At 35.9% G+C, this 20,172-nt stretch overlaps 2 protein-coding genes across 5 annotated transcripts; both read right to left on the bottom strand.

Moving 5' to 3' along the window:
- Positions 1-202: 202 nt before the first annotated feature.
- Positions 203-7,170, bottom strand: tapbpl (TAP binding protein like). 2 transcript variants are annotated; one of them, XM_028012517.1, is made up of 8 exons: positions 6,976-7,170; positions 5,208-5,420; positions 4,770-5,039; positions 4,461-4,661; positions 3,412-3,579; positions 3,204-3,307; positions 1,643-1,868; positions 203-1,288 (listed from the first exon to the last, which is right to left on the bottom strand). In XM_028012517.1, the coding sequence occupies exons 1-8, from the start codon at positions 7,160-7,162 to the stop codon at positions 1,221-1,223; spliced, it is 1,437 nt and encodes a 478-aa protein (XP_027868318.1). In that variant the 5' UTR covers positions 7,163-7,170; the 3' UTR covers positions 203-1,220. The 2 variants fall into 2 exon arrangements, with proteins under 2 accessions (XP_027868318.1, XP_027868319.1); XM_028012518.1 differs by having other exon boundaries at positions 6,844-7,169.
- A 928-nt stretch (positions 7,171-8,098) lies between these two features.
- c1r (complement component 1, r subcomponent) lies at positions 8,099-19,306 on the bottom strand. 3 transcript variants are annotated; one of them, XM_028013288.1, is made up of 13 exons: positions 19,198-19,306; positions 18,689-18,866; positions 17,799-17,982; positions 12,081-12,221; positions 11,208-11,413; positions 10,950-11,097; positions 10,742-10,860; positions 10,581-10,659; positions 10,345-10,479; positions 9,714-9,788; positions 9,414-9,622; positions 9,117-9,334; positions 8,099-9,019 (listed from the first exon to the last, which is right to left on the bottom strand). In XM_028013288.1, the coding sequence occupies exons 1-13, from the start codon at positions 19,242-19,244 to the stop codon at positions 8,653-8,655; spliced, it is 2,106 nt and encodes a 701-aa protein (XP_027869089.1). In that variant the 5' UTR covers positions 19,245-19,306; the 3' UTR covers positions 8,099-8,652. The 3 variants fall into 3 exon arrangements, with proteins under 3 accessions (XP_027869089.1, XP_027869088.1, XP_027869087.1); XM_028013287.1 differs by lacking the exons at positions 17,799-17,982; positions 18,689-18,866 and adding exons at positions 12,310-12,493; positions 14,091-14,304 and having other exon boundaries at positions 19,198-19,281; XM_028013286.1 differs by lacking the exons at positions 17,799-17,982; positions 18,689-18,866; positions 19,198-19,306 and adding exons at positions 12,310-12,493; positions 14,091-14,304; positions 14,646-14,791.
- Positions 19,307-20,172: the final 866 nt, after the last annotated feature.

The raw sequence follows: 20,172 nt of genomic DNA, 5'->3' as shown, positions 1-20,172 counted from the left end.
AAATAGTAATTTCAATTAGTAGTTATCAATCAATCAACTTATTGATAACTACAAATATTTTTCTGTAATGAGTAAATTAGCAAGTGAAGTTTTTTTTGTCTCTTAGTAAATTATTTTAATCTACTTTCAGACTCTACCCCAACTTTTAACTCAAGTTGTAAAACAAACTAAAAAAGCTCTTGATAAGGACAAACAGCCTTACTAATGTTGAGTCATAAAAGTTTTATTTTCAAAGACAAAATAAAGTGAAAAAAGTCAATGTAGGGCAAACAAAAAGACAGAAAAACAATGAACAGCTGCAGCATTTAAAACCACACCATCATAGTGGAAGAACCGTAATTCCTCCATTAATTCCTCCTGAAGTGCAAAGAAAAGTTGTAAATAAAAAAACTCCAGTATTTCCTCAGTTTGTACCGCATCTTCCTCCTACTTGTAATTAATTATTGTATTTTGTTCCCACAGTGACCTCCTTTGAAACTCAAATGAAGTGGCGTCAATCTCGATATTGTAAGCACTTTGTGGTTCATAATTAAATGTTTACTGACTGACTGACTTTAAATAAAGCTACCGATTCACAGCCTCATACAAAAAATATTTGCTTCTTGGTTGAGTAAAATTACTTTAAATCTATTTTGGTCAAAAGCATGAATAATTTATAGAGCAAAGCCACAATGGAGCTTAAAAACAAAACCAAAAGAAACCTCAAAGACATACAAGATTTTAAAGGTTATACATTCATGTGCCTATAAACGCTATTAAAAACCATCTAATTTCAAAGAGACTTACTGTAGGCTGCTGTTTTTGTTGGATTTATACAGATATGAAGTTGAAGTTTAACCCCAGGAGAGATGTGAAATGTCAGATTATTCGTCCCGATTGGAAAACTATATTTGAGATTCAGATTGGTCTTCTGGTCAGAGAGAAATAATGAAACTTCAGTGGTTCACCTATGAGAAAATGTGTTTTTCCTGCTGAGATTATCAGTATATCACAGCAAAAAGAAATTCAAGATCCAAGGTTGCTTGGTGCACCATGACAAGAAAGAAAACAATAAAAATGTACAGCAACTGTATGAAAATCATTATAAATGAATGTTTCCCACAAATAAAATATTTCAAATTCAGCAGACAACAGCTATAAGACCTGAAAATGTTTACCCTTACAGAAAAAAAAAAAATCATTCAAGGCTCAGCTTCAAGTTACGGTGACCAGAGAGTCACTTATTTCATGACCTGATAGAAGAAGAGAACAGTGACAACGAGGAACCCGAGAACCCACCAATAGGAATCTGTAGAGAGAATACACACAGTAAGAATTGTTTTAAAGACAGGAGACAAATGTGCAAAAACATAAAGGCTTTTCATCAATGTTATTGAATTAGGTGGAAATTTACTGACATATATAGTTTGATTTTTTGGAAATATGATCAAGTGACAAAAAAGTAAAGTTTTACTCTTGGAGAGAAGGTTTGTGAGTTATTTTCTTGCACTAAAAGAATCCGAACAGCCTGTCAGAGAACTGACAGTTGTTTTATGCTTCTGTTTGACTTTAAAAAAAATGTATTTCATCCTTAGATTAACAAGTTAATGAAATCACACAGCATTTTGTTCAAACGTTTTTCTTATTTGACAAAGAAACATACCTGGTTGGGCAGGTTCGACTACTATACTGATGTGGAGCGGATCGTCCAGAGCTGGGTGGGTCACCCTGCAGGTGATCTTGGTTCCTGGAGAAAAACTCGGGAGAATGGTTACATGAGAGGACAGGGTAAACGTCCCGTCCCCGTGCTGCCGATGACTGCTCAGAGAGCCCTGGTTCGGAAAGAGTTTGGGCTCCGTTTCCGTTGGAGGAAGGAAAAACCATTCCATCTGAAAGGCAAGGAATAAAGAGCAGAAAATTATGACCTGTAATCAGGCGACAGATCTTTTTTATTGGCTCACTTGGTGTTCGTTGAAGAACAAAATGCAACAAACTGCTGGATGAAGAGGATTGTGCATTTTTATTAGTTGTGCACTTGAAACTAAAGATTTTTTTTCTTTATTTATAAAACATAAAACTGCTTGTGGTCAAGAAAAATCAAGGTATTTTAAAGAAGGTCTTTTTTTAAGATAATGAAGTGTTTTTATTCTTCAATAGCATCATCTTCAATCATCATCATCATCGTCATCAATCTGCCAAGTCAGTTTATATGACAAACTTTTTAAGGAAGCGATTTTTATTTATTTTTATTCATTTTGAAGTGAAAAAAAACTGATTGGTTTCATTGAAAGTATGACGATTTGTTTTTTATCCACAAACGTTCTATGTTTTATGGTAAATTCATGATGAGGAACACAAGGGGGCGCCATAGTTCCATCCAAGTCTCTAATTGAGGTAGTCTGTCAAAACACAACTAATTATTATCAACTAATTAGCACCAAGCTTTAAAATAAAAATATTGTAATTGCACCAACTCTCACTGGAAAAAAAAAACCTAACCTATAAAATGTTTACATTTATTCTCTGGATTAAAGAAATCTCATATTTTCCTTTTTTAAAAATGCAAATAATATATTCAGAACTTCTATTTTCCCTGAAGTAAAAATACTGCACACTTAAAATAATTTGTCTGCAGATTTCAATGTTGAGCATTGTTTGTTTTTCTTTGTTTGGTCACACTGTTCTGCCTGACGCTGGCATAGTCAGTGAAAGGTTAAATTAAGTTGTAGTTTCATCTCTGTGCAGGAGTTTTGTCCAATAATTAGGGATTTATTTGTGAGATTTTTCTATTGTTTTGAGCTGGGGGGAAATAGCAGCTTTGGTGTATAATGTTTTACATCTATCTGAGTTATACAGTATATTATATATATTCCTTTATTTAATCAGGTAAACCCCGTTGAGATCTAGATCTCATTTTCAAGAGGGACCTGAGCAAAAAAATTGCAATACATAGCAACCTGGTTACAAGATAAAAACAATTAATACATATGCACAAGTATAAAACAATAAAAACAATTTAAAAACAAGTTACTTGATAAGACAACACAATAATAAATCTTTGAACAGCAAAAAGGAAATTAAAATTGAGCTTTTATCACTTCATTCTAATTTACATTTAATTATTATCTCTCTGATAAAAGGAAACTTTAGGTTTTTTGCAGGTTATTTCAAAGGGTGCTAATTAAGCAAATTTAATAATTACATCTAAAAACAGAGCTACTGACCTGTGCATCTAATGGATAGTATTTAGCACAATGACAGCTCAGTGTTTGTGGAGAATTTGTATTCAGAACCAGCTTCTCCTCCGACAGAGAAACCTGCGGCGGTTCTGGGGAGAAAATCAACAAGAGGGAAAAGTTATAAAATAATCAAAAAATTGACTTTAATAGATGCTTAAAATAACAGTAAGATCAGAATAGAGGAAAAACTTACGAATGATATGGAGCTGAATGACCTGCTGGGCATGGAAATGACCCAGATTGACGGTGCAGATGTAGGTTCCTTCATCGACGACCTTCAGCTGAGTCAGACTCATGGAGACGTTTCCCTCACTGAGGAGCAGAGCAGCGTCCACACTGGAGCCATTCCTCTCACCATGAACTGAGCACAGAAAATCAGACACAGATATGACAACTTTATACAAAGTTATCCTATCAGCGTTAAAGGGACAAACATGAATCTGGAGATTTAGGTGGAAATAAATTTTTTATTTTAACACTGAATAACATTTTTGTCCTCAAAACTCCCAGATCCTTCCTTTGCTGTGTCATTATGAATGTTTTTTTTTTTTTTTAGTTTGCAGTAAGACTCAGAATTTATTTGTTATACCTTTATACAATATTCATTTATTGCCGCTATTTTGCATTTCTATTGAAAGTAAAAGCTTTAAGATTAGTTCAATATTATCCTGTGAGACTAAAGAAGTTCCTAGAAGTCTTTTAACATTTTTTGCCTTTGCGAAGAGTTGTGTGAGGTGATAGTAATAAATATTCAGGTAGATGCAATGTGCTGCTTCACCACAACAAAATCTGCATGCATATCAGAAAACATTTAAGATTTATGAATGCTAATATGTTTCTAGAAGCAGTGGACTGATTTCAATGCACAGACCAGCAAGGCAACATGCAATTAACTACGCCTTCTTGATATAAATTCATTTCTACAACACTCACTGTAAAATCTGTTGGTAGAACTTCATGTTAATACGACACAGTGAGTTGTCAGCGAGTTACAGCTATACTATCTGTGCTCCTATATATAATATCTAATAAAACCTTTAAAAAGCATTTGCATAAAAACAAAAAAATATATAAAACAGAGATATTATTCTTTTTATAAAGTACATTTTTTTAAAAACTCATAAATGTAGAATCCTCCATATTTCACAACATTAACTTATCTTATTATTATTTATACAATTTATGATAAAGTTTTTATAAACAAATCCCTTATGGGGCCTGTTTATTCTTGTTAATACTCGCCTACAGTGGCCTCTTCTGTGTCGTCCAGTTTTGTCTTCATTTCAAGAACTTTCCTGCCTCTCCCTCTGTGCTGCAGACGCCATTCCAGGCCCACGTCTGGTGCTAACGGCGTCTCCTCCTGCTTGAAGCCGCAGTTGAGGAGAACATCTCCTCTCAGAGGAGCAGATACAGAATTTATGTCGGAAAACACCAGGAATATTACTGTGACACAAAAAGGCAAAGAAAGCAGGGAAAATGTTATGAAGAAGATTTTTTATTATTATTACTGGGTTTTTTTAATTAGATGCAGCCCTGAACTTTGTATTTTACCTTTAGTAAGCAGAGTTCCTGACTGGCTGAGAGGTAAACTGAGTTTGCTCTGTGTCAAGGTTGTCTGATCTTTTTCAACTGGTAATGTTTGAAGAATGAGCGATGTGCTGAAGTCAAGTCCCTCCACGCTGAGGGAAACCATGAAATATGCTGGATCAGAGCTTTCCTGAAGTCCTCGAGGAGTGTAGCGACTTATTTCACACATCACCTCCTGCTCATTGCAGTCTGCATGAAGCAACATGCCTGCGTTGGGGATCTCAGGCGATGACACTGGAAGGAAGGAACAAGAAACGTTGAGCACAAACTGAGCTGATTTTACAGTGACTGAGCTGATTTTACAGTGACTGAGCTGATTTTACAGTGACTGAGCTGATTTTACAGTAACTGAGCTGATTTTACAGTGACTGAGGTTGAGATGTGTAGATAATAAACAGACACCTTTGTTCTCAAACAGGATGAGGTCTGGATCAGGGACCGAGGGCGGGACAAATGGAGTCAGTGTGTCAAGGGATTCATCGGGTCCCACTGGGACGTCTCGAAGGACGAGAGTGGCTGGAGTTCGGGAGAAGAGAGAGCCGCCTCCCATTCCACCCATTCCGACTCCCTCCTCCACCAGAGAGCAGGAAAGAACGACGTCTGCACCCCCATCAGCTGGAAGACAAACATAAAAACACAACTTTGAAGCTCATAAGTTTTTCAGTTTTCATGTAGCGTATTATTTAGTGTAACCTCACATATTTGTTAAAATTATCACTGTCGTGACAGATAATTTGTGAAAATATCAAGTTTCTCTCCCAGTTTTAACTGCAGAAATACACCATTCAGTCAGAAACAACCAATTAGAGCCAGGAGGAGGATTTTAGCGCTGTCAATCACTTTCATGTACACCCCTTGCTTTTTGCTACACTGCAGCTGATTTACCTCGACATAGCCTGCAACTAATGCTAAGGCTAGTTAGCATGGCGGAAAAATTGTCTCATTTGTTTCTTCGCCACTAGTAAATTTAGCAGCAAATACATGAGATTGACTGACAGTGTAAAGACCTTCCTACTGGCTCTGATTGGCTGTTTTTAACTGAGAATGGTGCATTTATTTAAACGCCAATAGTAGCACAGGGATCTCCCAGGTTACATGTCTCATATTATACTGTCACAAGATGGTGACAGTTTTAACAAATATGGAAAAAAACATATTTTTGTAAAAGTTACATACCAAAAATTACAAAATAAATGTTTTGCAAAGCCACTCCAAAACCATCCCAGTATGACCTCCACCTTGCTACTGGTCAATTAAAAGGTAAACGATCTGCAACGATGCTTAGTCAGATTGAACATGTCAAAGTGGATAACAGGACCCAACAGCAGCTGATTCTCCAAAACATCCCACTGCCTCAGTCACCCACATTCTTCCCATAATGGGTCCTGGTGCAAAATGTTCCCCAGGAAAGTGACAAACAAGCACCCAGACCACCTGCCTAAAGTGTTTACCTGATAACATATTGTTAACCAGCCTCCAAATTCCACTTTTGTGCTCCATATTTATATATTTATCCACTTTTTTAACATTTGCAGACTGGAAACAACCCAACAAGAGCTGCAGTTTGCTCGACTCTAACTTACAGACAACCTGATCCTCCTCAAAATCCTTCTGTTTGAACATTTTTTTCTGCTTTCAATACATCAACCCTGAGGATAAAATCTTCATTTGATGTCAAATATATTCCACCCACTAACAGGTGCCAAGAAGATCTTCACCTGTCTTACTCCCTAATCACTGTGTCAACAACCTTGTTCTGTTTAGTATGCATATTTGTATTCTAATTCTTTTAACATACTTTTTTGTTATGATCGATCTCTTTGCTGCGAGTTCACCTCCGTAATGAATATTGTTTAATTTTGGAAAAATAAACAAATTAGTTTCTTATAACACATTTAAACAAAAATAACACCGTTTTTTAAAGTTAGGGGATGCCCAGTAAAATGCTAATGACGAGAATAAAACCTGTGAGCAGATTCAAGAAAACGTTTTCTCTTTGCTGTTTACGATCATGTGTTTGAATACGAATATGTCTTACCATTAACGAACGTCAAAAACCATCCGATAAATATTACTTCAATCATCTTCAAGGAGCAGAAGGTCCGTGTTTTATTAAAAATGAAATAAAAGAATAATGCACTTTCACTTTTGATTTCAAAAAGCTACATACGCCTCATAACGATGGTCCCTTCTTTGAATACGAGAGAGCTTTCTGACTCCCTCTTCGCTCCATCTGTGATATTCATTAACGAGATATTATTACCGGCAATAAAAAGATAGAAATAAAGTCTTTCGGTACGAGTGGATGTGCGTTTGGGGTGATCTAACTTGAGCATGCGCAGAGTGCGAAAACACATCACTAAAAGTGAAAGTAGACTCAGAGGCTCGACCAATCAGAAGCTAAAGCAAGTCGAGTCACGGGTTACTATGGTAACAGTGTCTACGGGTCGTTCGTCAGTAAAAAGAACTAAATCTTTGAAGACCAAAAGATTTTTACATGAACTCAGTGGCGCCCCCAAGGTGTAGCCAGAGGAGGGACCTCTATGAGTGTGTGTGTATATTTTACATGTAGTTTATTTACATACATTCTTTAACTTAGAGCAGTGTTTCTCAGTTATTTAATTTCTTTTTCACAACTCCCCCTGAATTGAAAGACTATTGGCGAGTCTGATAATATCTAATCATTTATCTGTACAAACCACTGGCTCCAGGATTGTATGGCCTGATTGTCAATCTCCAAGTTCAGTTTCTTAAATCAATCAGTAACATTTAATCAAAACTAAAAGGTCCAAATGATTCACTGGGATGTGAGTTTTTCAACTTTACACAGCATAAACGTTTTAAAGCTGTAAACATTGGTTGCTTGTGAGCTTCTTCAGTTTATTGATTTTCAATATAGTTTTTTAACATTTATTGTGCAGAAGCTGCAGCACTATTGCTTATATTTCATCTTGTCAGCTCTTCTTCTGACAGCTAGTTATTTGCTATCTGTAGCTTGATAAAGAGCTATACAAACACAAAGCCATATAAAAACAAAACAAGTTATATTGTGCAATTTAAGTATTGCAAACCTACAATAACGTGATAAATTTTGTTTAGCTGTAGTTAGACTAAATAGCAAACACATCTTGACATTATAAGTTATATGCAAATAAGGTATTTGGTATAGACTTTGCCATGGTAAACAATGTTGTTTAGCTGAAATGTTATTCTCATCAAATTTACTTTTTCTGCCTACTTCACCAACAGCATTACTTTTGTTAACCTACATACATGAAAAAAAAAAAACATGGTGTCATCAATGCATATTTTATTTTTCAACACAGAAATCAGTTGTACAAATTTTCAAAACTTTCTCTTTGGTTTACAGATTTGCTTCAGCAGACATGAAGTAACATCTAGGGATATCCTGCACATTAATTTAATTTAACTTCATTTTTTAAAGTATGAGAATATTTTTGTCAGTGCAGAATATTTTTATCAGTGTACTTCAAATCAATGCTGGTCCGTTGTTGCTTGGGAACTCTGATGGCTTATGGGTAGTATTTGCTGTTTTCAACACAGTAAAGATTACAAGACTGTTTTTTGTTGCGTGATGAATTTAAAAAGATAGGCTCATAGTACTTAAGCAATTTATTTTCTGAAAACAATTGTATTGTGAACAAACATTTTTGACCTCAATACTACATATATTTGTGTAAAGATACTAACTTTAATTTTTATGTTTGAGTTCACAGATTCAGTTGTCTTAAATTTATTTCACCACAGATTCATTTTTCTCTGTGTATATAGCTTGAGTTGTTATTGTGCTTCAATGCTTCAATGAAGTTTCAATGCTTGAATGCTTTCAATTTTCTCGCATTATCTTGTTAATCCAGTCTACATAGTTTGCCACTTTGGTGTAAAATCCATATGTTCCTTTCTGTCCACATCCCAACCCCCAGCTGACAATCCCAGCAGCCCAGAATCGTCCATTTTCAGATTGCAGAGTGAAGCCACTCCCACTGTCACCATTGCAAGAGTCCTTCCCACCTTCAGGAGTTCCAGCACAGAACATGTTGTTTGTCAGTCTTGGTGTCCGGCTACTAGGCTTTCCCTTCAAAGAAATACTGCATTTTTTCTGTTCCACCACTGGAACATGTACATACTTCAGCTTATTTGTTAGAAAACGCCGCTGATTGCCTTTGTCTGTAATGCCAAAGCCAGATACCATCCTGAGAAAAAAATGACAGGTTTACAGAACAAAAGATCAGTTATGTAAAAGAGATTTGATATTAATGAAATTATTTTGAAGGCCTACTGTTTCTTTACCCCATCATTCCGGTGTCATATGTGTCATCCTCTGATGGCAAACATAGTGGCATTATTGCTGCTTGGAATGTGATCGGGTCTTTAAGTTTTATCAATGCAATGTCGTGGTCAAAATTTAAATTGTTTGGATTATTATATTCAGAGTGAACATGGACTGCAGTTACATTCAGGGACAGATTTTCTATAATTTGGTGAACATCTGTAACTCCAAGGTAAACCTACAAAAGACATAACAGAAAAAAAATTCAAAAAAACATATCACTGGACAAACACAGAAGATTACCCAGTATTACTTACAAATAAAGCCTCAGGAGTTTGTACTTGTCCATTAAGCACAACCACATGAGCTGCAGTCAAAATCCAGCGATCTGCTATGATCATACCTCCTCCTCTGCTGCTACCTACATTTATTAAAGCTTGCCATGGGATGGTATGCTCTGCAGCATCATTTCCTCCAATAATCCTCTGAAAGTGATTTTCAATTTGTTTCATTGGTCGACCACAAACTGTATAGGATATAAGTTTGTATGTAGTTATAGGGAAAACATAAGAGATATCAAGATGTGCTCTTATGTTTTAAGAGACCAAAAGTGATACCTGGTAGGCATGCTGGTCTTAAAATAACATCATGGTTGGATCTCCACTGTCTATCCGCTTCACAGGTGAGAGAAACTAAAAAGAATAGAATGTTATGTAAGTGTTATAAATACTGAGAATTATTGGTTACTGTTTGCATCTGAAAGTTACTAATTTTACAGAGTCCACTCTGTTATACCCTCTGTAACAACCCTCACCCATTACAGAAAAAAACAAAAATCCAGCTACTTTGGGGCAGATATTTTAGTTTTTTTGTTTTTTTTTTCTTTTGTGGCAAAATGCATGTGGCATTTTCCAACCTTCAAATATAGCTCTGGTCTTTCAAAATCCTGAAAGATTCTGGCTTTAATTTACATAACTATTTATACATATAGGTTGACTTTAACCTAAATGCATCCAAAATGTCTTTCAGAGGGCTTGGTGGTGCCGATGCATGGCACTCTCGCTTCTGTCTGCTGTGTCAGCAATCTATATTACCACCATTAGGTGTGTGAATTACTGAATGTGGTGTGAAGTGCCTTGTGGTTCATATAGGGCTATACAAGCACAGGCTATTTACCATTTTACCAGCTATGACAGTTTATTTGAAGCATCTAAATCAGTAAGTTACAACTGTATAGTAAAATCTTACCATTATTGCCACCGTATGGTGAATAAAATGGTTCATTGCAATGATACTGAACAACAGAAAGATATTGGTTCTGGAAGCCAGACAGGAAGTTAACTCCTCCATTCAGCAGGGGATCAGGTTCTCCACAATCAATTACTGTGGCAGAGAAAAAAAAAAGATTCAACATTTGTCAGCAAAACATTTGTCGTGATTATTCACACGTTCATTGTTGGAAATGATACATGAAGCTAACGCACTGTGGCATTCAGGCAGAGGGAGATGCCACTCTCCGTTGCTTTGGCACATGGTAGAGAAACCCATTATCTCCGCACCATTCTGACCAAGAAAAATGTGACACACATTACATTGAAACATTGTGGTGTTTAAAATTTAATCTTAAAAAAGTGCTTAAACTTACCATCATTAGTTTGTATCCTTCATCACAGCGCACAAAAATATAATCTCTGTAGAAGTACTCAGTTAAGGAAGGGGTGACCCTTCCTTTTGCGACTTCACCAGGAACTGGACAAGTCACTCCTAAACACACGGGGAACAAAAATGTGTGATCAGCTGCATGTTCGACCTTCAGGCGCTTTTAATTTTCTAATTTCCTTTCACCCCCTCACTGTGTGTGCTGTACTCCAGGCTCCATCCATTGCTTTGTCCCTGATTATCAATATTGTAGCCCAGCTTCACAATGTTTGAGTTTGTGTTTATTAATCCTGGGCTTGTTCCCCCACACAGCTTCATGGGATTTCTGTCTGGGATGATCACCTTATAGAAAGAAATGCTCAAAGTTTGTTAACTGAGAAAATATTTACATTTTGGAGTTTTGTTTACCTCTATTAATCTTACTACAGCTGGTTAAAGCTGATTCATGTTACCTCCAACCAGTGATAGAGACAGTTTGGGCCTTCCTCTGTGTCCACACTCTCAATGTGAAATTTGTCAGAGAAGTTAAGCGAGACAGTGAAGCCGGACTCCACAGAAATTATATACTGACAGGACAAAGCATCTGGCGAGGGGTTCGGATAACCTGGACTCATCAAGTGTCCTTCTAGCTCATCAAATACACCTCCGACACAGGATACTAGACACAGGAAAAGTCAATAAAAGGTTTGAGCATAACCACAATGTGGAAGGAAAGTGTTACATGAGATTCATTTGATTTCGTAGTTCGGCACAAGACACCTACACAACACATGGAAACATGTGAATTTTGTGGCGCATCAGAAAACTGCAGTGTGATAGAAAATTAACACATTCAACACACCATCCTCACAACGAAACATGCAGGGAGCAGCATTATGAAGTGGTATGCTTTTCTTCAGCAATTAGTTTAGAGTAACATATGGAACTAAATACAATCCTTGGGAAAAAAGAAATTGACTCTATAGGGTGGCTGAATGCACCCTGATGACCCTAATAACCTGGGCAATGCTGGATAGGGTTAGGGTTACAAATTTGTGTGTAACCCTTTCCACACAATTTTTTTATATGTAAAACTTGTGTGGAAAGGTATTTTAAATTATCCTTTCTAATGTTACTCTGTATCATTGGCTCATAGCTTGAAGTCAAAAAGAGAAAAGTTAAATTTTTTCCACTACTTTAAGAAAGTGATACAACATTAATTGATTATGCATTTGTCTTTTGCAAACTTTTTATTTCAATACAAGAGGCAAAGGAGTATTGAAAAACTGGTTTTAGATTTCCCCTTCATGAGCAAATACTCCTTTCTCTGCATTAACCAAACTTACATATGCAGGTGCGTTCGTCTGAGCGTAGCTCGTAGCCATGGTGACAAGCACAGAGATATGACCCAAGTGTGTTGAGGCAGATCTGAGAGCAGAGTGGACCTGATCCATCCTCAGGTTCTGGTGCTGAGCATTCATCAATGTCTGGCGAAATGATATTATCCATAGAATAGTTATATATTCAAAATTAAAGATATATTATTTATCATGTGAGAAAATTACCAAAGCACACCTATTGCTTGGTACTGAGCAGAAAATCCCACATTCTGGTTTCGGTCCGGGTTGTAGTCATCGGACTGGAATATCAGGGTGAGTCTGCTGCCTGGAGACAAAATGGGCTGGTGGCCGGGGTGACGTCCATCAGCAGAGTTCTCATTGCCACAAAACTTTCCAAGTACCTTTTCATCATATAGGACCTGCAAAGATAATATCTTAAATATGATTAAGAAATACTACCCATAAAACTTTATTTCAAAGAAATCAAGTGGGGACTTGTAAAAGTGCATAAAAGCAATTGTATGTTTAGTTGTTTTCATATTTGTTTCCAGAAATAAAAAAAAAAAACAAATGGTTGTAGCCTGAATTCTGATTGGAAATAAGTGGCTCGCACCAGTGGTGGTTTAATGTATATATATATATATATATATTTATATATAATAAAGACTATATATATATATATAGTTTATGTTGTATATTATTTATACAACATTTTCACCAACCGATTCTCATTAAACAATTAATTTTCCCCAGTTTTCTTTGGGCGCTGCTGATGGAATCCTAACAGTGAAGCTAAATAGCCAATCTGTGCAGAAAATAAAAAAATATTTGGCCAATCAACATCTCTGAATTTAATGTCTTTGGGGGTCTCAGAATCTTGCCTTATCATTGTAGATTCCATAAAGTTCTCTGTCGCCATGGTGATAAAGTTGATAATGGCACCATTGTCGCGACACCGTGACTGACAATATGTAGGATTTCTCCAGATGGCCGGTAAGTTACCACTTCTACTCCTCTGTGTGTTTTATTAGGTTTAGCTATATTGCTCTGGTCTTTTGTTGTTTTGTTCATCAACTGCCATCATTTATTCTTTGCTGATAATCAGTTGAGGATGCTGGCTAGCATAATGCTAATGCTGCTCTAGAGAGCTATGATTTCTTTTTCATTACTATGATGCTCTGCCTTTTTTGACTTTCTGCTTCTGTCATATTGCTAAAGTTTGTTTGATATCATCATGTTTGCTTGGTAAGATGGCCATTCTGATGTGTTGTTGTACATTGAGAAGCTAAAAGCCTGTTTGCTAACAGGTATTTATGAACGTACCTACTTAGTTATTCTAGGTAGGAAGGCCTCTGCTGCTTGATGTTATTAGTTGACTCTTCACAGTTTTAATGCCAGACTTATGTGATCATACATTAAGTCTGGCATTTTTCACAGTTTTGAGTCTGATTCAGTTAGCTGTTGACACTTATTTAATGATTAAATACTGTATATTTTGCAAGTTATAAAACAGACTTTTTACTTGCAGCAAATTTAATATGTTATTTTTGCTAGAAGAAAAGTGTTATATTATCCTGGACTTGTAGTCATTTTTCTACCGTTAGACTTAGGGTAGGGTATTCAGCTTTTCACTGAATCAATTGAACGTAGTCGTTCGTAGTCTTTATACTGGTCTACGAAGGGAAATCTATTGGTACATCAGGCCCACCAAGAATTATTTTCACCAGCCACCACTGAGAAAAAATTATTGAGAAAAAAAAAAACATTAAAAAATTATTAAAGATAAATAACAGAGTCTGCAAATCAGAAATTATATTTCTACAATCACATTGGAATCCCAACTCAGAAAATAGTTTGATAACTCTGACTTTGGCATACATTAGTTTATAAAACTAATCTCTTACAAGAAAAAAGACTGTGAGGCCCAAACCTATGTGTTCCTTATAATGTTAAATATTTTACGAAATGTGAGCAATTATGCAGTGGGTACATTTGAAAGTATTATATTGCTCTGACTGTGATGGAATCGTAGTAGCAGCCTGCAGAGGCCTCAATGTCCAGATGTGTGAAGGTCAGGCTGATCTGGAAGCCCTCCGGCACGCTGATCTCCCACTGCTTCTGCTGGTTGGGGGGATATGGCAGAGGATACTGGGGGGAATGGATCTCCCCGTACATCTGAGGGTCTGAGTCTGGCAGTGGGACACACTCACACACCAACACATGCAGAAACCTGGAGACGTGCACAAACAAGAGGTCCATCTGTTTAATCAGACTTTGATGGTTTGAGCCACTGGTCCAAAGTCGATCCAAACAAAAAAGAGCAAACACAGTGACAGAATCAATAAAATCAGACGATACATTTTATAGCTGAGAATATCTATGGAAATGAGTCAGTCATCTACCTGTTAAGAAAAGGCTTTCAAACATGAGTCATAAATACTTTGAAGTAGAGTAAAACGATCAGGTATTTGCATTCATATTTAGAGACGCTTAGAATCAAGACAAAAAAATTTGACAAAAACGGTTTAATTCAATCATAATTGAATTTTCATAAAAATCCGTTATACTCACCATATGATGAAAGCTGTCCAACTAATCCGGAGATTGAATATATCCATGCCTGAATTTTTCTAGCTGTGTACCAGTACAAGTCTGAGATACAAGTGAAACATTAATGTCATAATGGCTCCTGTTTCAAGTATTAAGCAACCCACTGCGTTAATGCCAGGAATACGCCATGTTTGTCTTGGCAAAAATCAAGTATGTTTGTTTTTTAACAGCAAAGGAGTGAAGATAGCATTTTGTAAAAAATTGTGATTAGAATTGGATAGGGCATTGTCATATTTTATAAATTGTGCTATTTTAGATTATGTTTTGCTATTCTTTCACTGTAATTTATGCATCTTTGGCTCATTCATTAGCTGTTATAAATAATTCCTCCACCAGAGGGAGGTGTGGATAATTTTCCAGCATCGCCCCTTCAATGAACAAGTTAGTAAACGTCATAACACCATCCTAATAAATGCTTAGATCAAAAGTTTTGTTTTCCAGCTGTGGGAGAATATCTTGAATAATTACTCAGAGTACATAAATATTTCATGCAGAAAGAGCCCAAGCTGGGACATTCTTGTTGCAAGGCAACATTGCTAAGATCATTTTAGAAAAAAACCCATAAACCACAATATGAGGGCATTACAATGTTTGATTGTTTACGTGGATGAGGACATTTTTTGCATTGTGTAAAAAAAACACATAAAGACGCTTAAACCACTTTATTCAAATTGAATGAACAAGGTTTTGAATAAAATCAAGTACAGCTAAACCTACTAACAACAAAATTAAGTAGCTACCTTTCTATTTATTTCATATTCCTTTATTTAATCAGGTAAACCCCGTTGAGATCTAGATCTCATTTTCAAGAGGGACCTGAGCAAAAATTTGCAATACATAGCAACCTGGTTACAATTTATGATTTATTATACAATAAGAGCCCATTTTTAATTGTCTTTTGAGCAACTTTGTATTTAAAAGTTGTTTAATCAGCTTTTAGTTTTTGTTTTTGTCTCAGCTTAAGTTGTTAATGTGTTTAATCTTCAATGTTTTCTCGCATTATCTTGTTAATCCAGTCTACATAGTTTGCCACTTTGGTGTAAAATCCATATGATCCTTTCTGTCCACATCCCAACCCCCAGCTGACAATCCCAGCAGCCCAGAATCGTCCATTTTCAGATTGCAGAGTGAAGCCACTCCCACTGTCACCATTGCAAGAGTCCTTCCCACCTTCAGGAGTTCCAGCACAGAACATGTTGTTTGTCAGTCTTGGTGTCCGGCTACTAGGCTTTCCCTTCAAAGAAATACTGCATTTTTTCTGTTCCACCACTGGAACATGTACATACTTCAGCTTATTTGTTAGAAAACGCCGCTGATTGCCTTTGTCTGTAATGCCAAAGCCAGATACCATCCTGAGAAAAAAATGACAGGTTTACAGAACAAAAGATCAGTTATGTAAAAGAGATTTGATATTAATGAAATTATTTTGAAGGCCTACTGTTTCTTTACCCCATCATTCCGGTGTCATATGTGTCATCCTCTGATGGCAAACATAGTGGCATTATTGCTGCTTGGAATGTGATCGGGTCTTTAAGTTTTATCAATGCAATGTCGTGGTCAAAATTTAAATAGTTTGAATTATTATATTCAGAGTGAACATGGACTGCAGTTACATTCAGGGAAGGATTTTCTATAATTTGGTGAACATCTGTAACTCCAAGGTAAACCTACAAAAGACATAACAGAAAAAAAGTTTTTCAAAAAAACATATCACTGGACAAACTCAGAAGATGACAGAGTTGTTGATGAATATGTTGATGAAAACAGAGTTCATCTGGATCTCAAAGCTTAGAGCTTATGGAAGCTTCTGTAGAAAGCATCAGAATAGAATAGAATAGAAAATACTTTATTATTGTATAGTAAAATCTTACCATTAATGCCACCATATGAAGAATAAAATGGTTCATTGCAATGATACTGAACAACAGAAAGATATTGGTTCTGGAAGCCAGACAGCAATGTTACTCCTCCATTCAGCAGAGGCTCAGGTTCTCCACAGTCAATTACTGTGGCAGAGAAAAAAATAGATTCAAGATTTTGTCAGTATTAATTGGTTTCTTCGAAGATTCAATCCTTTTCTCAGTCAGCGAGGAAAAGAATTCATGCAAGTCCCCCAAATACAGCGATCTGCAGGTAAAACTTCCCGTTTCAGAGTTTTGTTAAACTATGTCGTGTGATCGTGCTGTGACACTTATTCATCTTACAGTTTAAAAAAATACATCCAGAAATTCAAGAGATGATTGTTTTAAGTAAAAATCTCACACAAACACAGCAAACTTGACAGGTTTAGCTTAAAGCATATTTGAGTTACATGGGTTAAGTCAAAACCCAGACCCACTGAAAGTCCCATTATTAATCCTCCATAAAATGTAAAACTGATGTTAAGATGTTCCTCATATAACCACTCTGATCTTGAGCCATTTTGCAAACAAGAACTATAGTGGTAATCAACGAAAGATGATACTACAAAGTAGGAAAATGCACTTTTTTATTGTATTTTATAAAATGTTTTGAAAAGGATTCCTAAATTTTTTATTTGCTTGTGTTGTGTTGATCTATCACATTAAACAAAATGTGAAAAAATTACAATATAGACTGACCCAGTCAGTCTATATTCATCTTAAATGAACATCATTTAAGATGTTCATTAATGTATTTCTGTGGAAAGGTAGATTAAGTTATGCTTTTTGGTGTTACTGCCTACTGTTGGCTCACAGTCAGAAAGGAAATAGTTTAAATGTTGCCATTGCTTTGAGAAACAGATTTAACATCAATTAATTATGTTTTTATCTCCAGCAAACTGTTCCTTCCAAATTAAGGTTCATCACAGTGTTTAGAAACTGATTTTTGATGCACCTGAAAATCTCCCTCTGCATTCACCAAACTTACACATGCAGGTGCGTTGGTCTGAGCGCAGCCCGTAGCCATGGTGACAAGCACAGCGATATGACCCAAGTGTGTTGAGGCAGATCTGAGAGCAGAGTGGACCTGATCCATCCTCAGGTTCTGGTGCTGAGCATTCATCTATGTCTGGTGAAATGAAATTATGCATATAATATTGCAAATTAAGTGTATTTTATTTATTAAATGTGACAGAAATTTACCAAAGCACACCTATTGCTTGGTACTGAGCAGAAAATCCCACATTCTGGTTTCGGTCCGGGTTGTAGTCACTCAACTGGATTTTCAGGGTGAGTCTGCTGCCTGGAGACAAAATGGGCTGGTAGCCGGGGTGACGTCCATCAGCAGAGTTCTCATTGCCACAAAACTTTCCAAGTACCTTTTCATCATGTAAAACCTGCAAAGATAAAATATACAAAATAATGAGGAAACACTACACATAGAACTTTAAATAAAAAGTAATAAAGTGGGGATTGTGTTATAAATACACATTCTGCAGATTTTTCAATTAACAATTTAAGCCTTTTTTATGCAATATTAGAAATACATTAGCAATTGAAACAAACGTCATTCAATTTATTTTTAAAATAAAGAACTGAACATGTTATTGATTAAAATGCAATAGCAGAATTCCTTTAGTGCATGCTTGATCATTAGTACTAAGGGATGCATGTGCATCTAAATACTTCTAAAATCAACATGTGAAAAGCTCAGTCCTTTCTGCTTGACACATCATACAGTGTATCTGTGGACATATTTTTTTCTATTAACCGATTAATAATTTAATAGTTAAAAGTGCTTAACAGGAGTGCAGAATTTGAACTGGGTGACGCTGAAGCTACCGTTAGAGTGGTAGGAAATATGTACAGACAAAGAAGGTTTTTTTATATATATATATATCTTAAATGAGAAATGCACATATTTCTTTTCATTTTTGGCTTAGTTACTGCTCTCAGTCTTGTTCTGTCAGCAAATGTCCTTTTCTTGATTCTGTGTACTCCAGTTAACAATTATTGGATTTCTAAATTAGTTGACGATTATTTCAGTAATTGATTTGTCACGATTAATTTGCCCTATATCTCATGGTTTAATATAGCTCTGACAGTAATTGAGGATTTGATGTCCACATGTGTGAAGGTCAGGTTGATCTGGAAGCCGTCCGGCACGCTGATCTCCCACTGCTTCTGCAGGTTGACGGGATAGAGCTGAGGACACTGGGGGGAATGGATCTGCCCTGAGTCCAGCAGTGGGACACACTCACACACCAACACATGCAGAAACCTGGAGACAAACAAGAGTTCGATCTGTTTATCACAGTTTGATGGTCTGCGCCTCTGGTCCAAAGTCGATTCAAACAGAAAAGAGCAAACACAGTGACAGAATCAATTAAACCACAGAAGACACATTTTATACCCAAGTACATCTATGACAATGAATCAACTATCTGCCTAACACAGTATGCCTTCTGCAGAATTAGAAATTATTTAAAGTAGAATAAAAGATTCAAAGTAATTGCTTTAATATTTAGGGACTTTTTGAATTATGGGGGGAATTCATGTTAAAAGCCGTTTAATTCTGTCATAATTCATTATTTAAAATCCTCTAAACTCACCATATGATGAAAGATGTCCAACCAATCCTGGCATTGAATATGTCCATGTCTGAATTAATCTAGTTGTCTACTGACGCATGTAGATACAAGTGAAACATTAATGCCAGAAAGATGGCGCGTTTGTCTTGGCAAAAATCCAGTACATGTTTGACTTTGGACAGCAAAGGAAAAGTATCGTAAATATGGTATTTTGTGAATAATATGACTATGTGATATGATTAAAAAATGTCAAGTTTCATGCTATTTTATATTATGTTTTTCTATTCCATTAATGGAGGCATATTTGGCTCATTCATCAGCTGTCATAATTAATTTTACCACTAGATGGGGGTGTTTATAATTTTTAGCATAGCACCGTCAATGAACAATATGACAACAATACGCTAGTAAACATAAAGTTTATTTTGAGTTTATTTATAATTATGAACATTGCAAACCGAGATGTTTGCAATGTTCTATAAACCAATACTTGTACTTCTCTTTATATTTCTTAAGGACACAGTCTCAGACGGAGCTGAATGGGTATAAACTATTCTTTTCAAACAGGTTTTCTTGTTTGTCTAGAATAGTTACTCAGTAACTCAGTAGTAACTACTGCTAAATTTGAGATTCTCACAGGATGATAACAGTTTTAGTCATATATACTCTGGGTATAATTGTATTAGGAAATCAATTTTAAACTAACAGGTATAATCTACACACATTTCATTGAAACCATACAAGCTTGAAAAATAGCATTTTGAATGGAATAGTTATGTAGTCTGTATATGTCATATTCATTTTTAATAAACTTCAATAAAAATGAAGAATAAAAATCTGGTGGTGTTCAAGTAACTAATGTTTTTTGCCATTCTGCTCCAAACTGTTTTTTTTTTTTTTTGTCTGTCCGTTGTGACTGAAAATATTCCAAATATTCCAGCTGATTTTTTCATTTGTGTGAGCAATAAAAAATATATATTGTAGCCTTAAGTAAAA

This window comes from Xiphophorus couchianus, chromosome 3 (genome assembly GCF_001444195.1).
Source record: "Xiphophorus couchianus chromosome 3, X_couchianus-1.0, whole genome shotgun sequence".
Classification (NCBI taxonomy): domain Eukaryota; kingdom Metazoa; phylum Chordata; class Actinopteri; order Cyprinodontiformes; family Poeciliidae; genus Xiphophorus; species Xiphophorus couchianus.
This window is presented reverse-complemented; position numbering and strand designations above follow the sequence as displayed.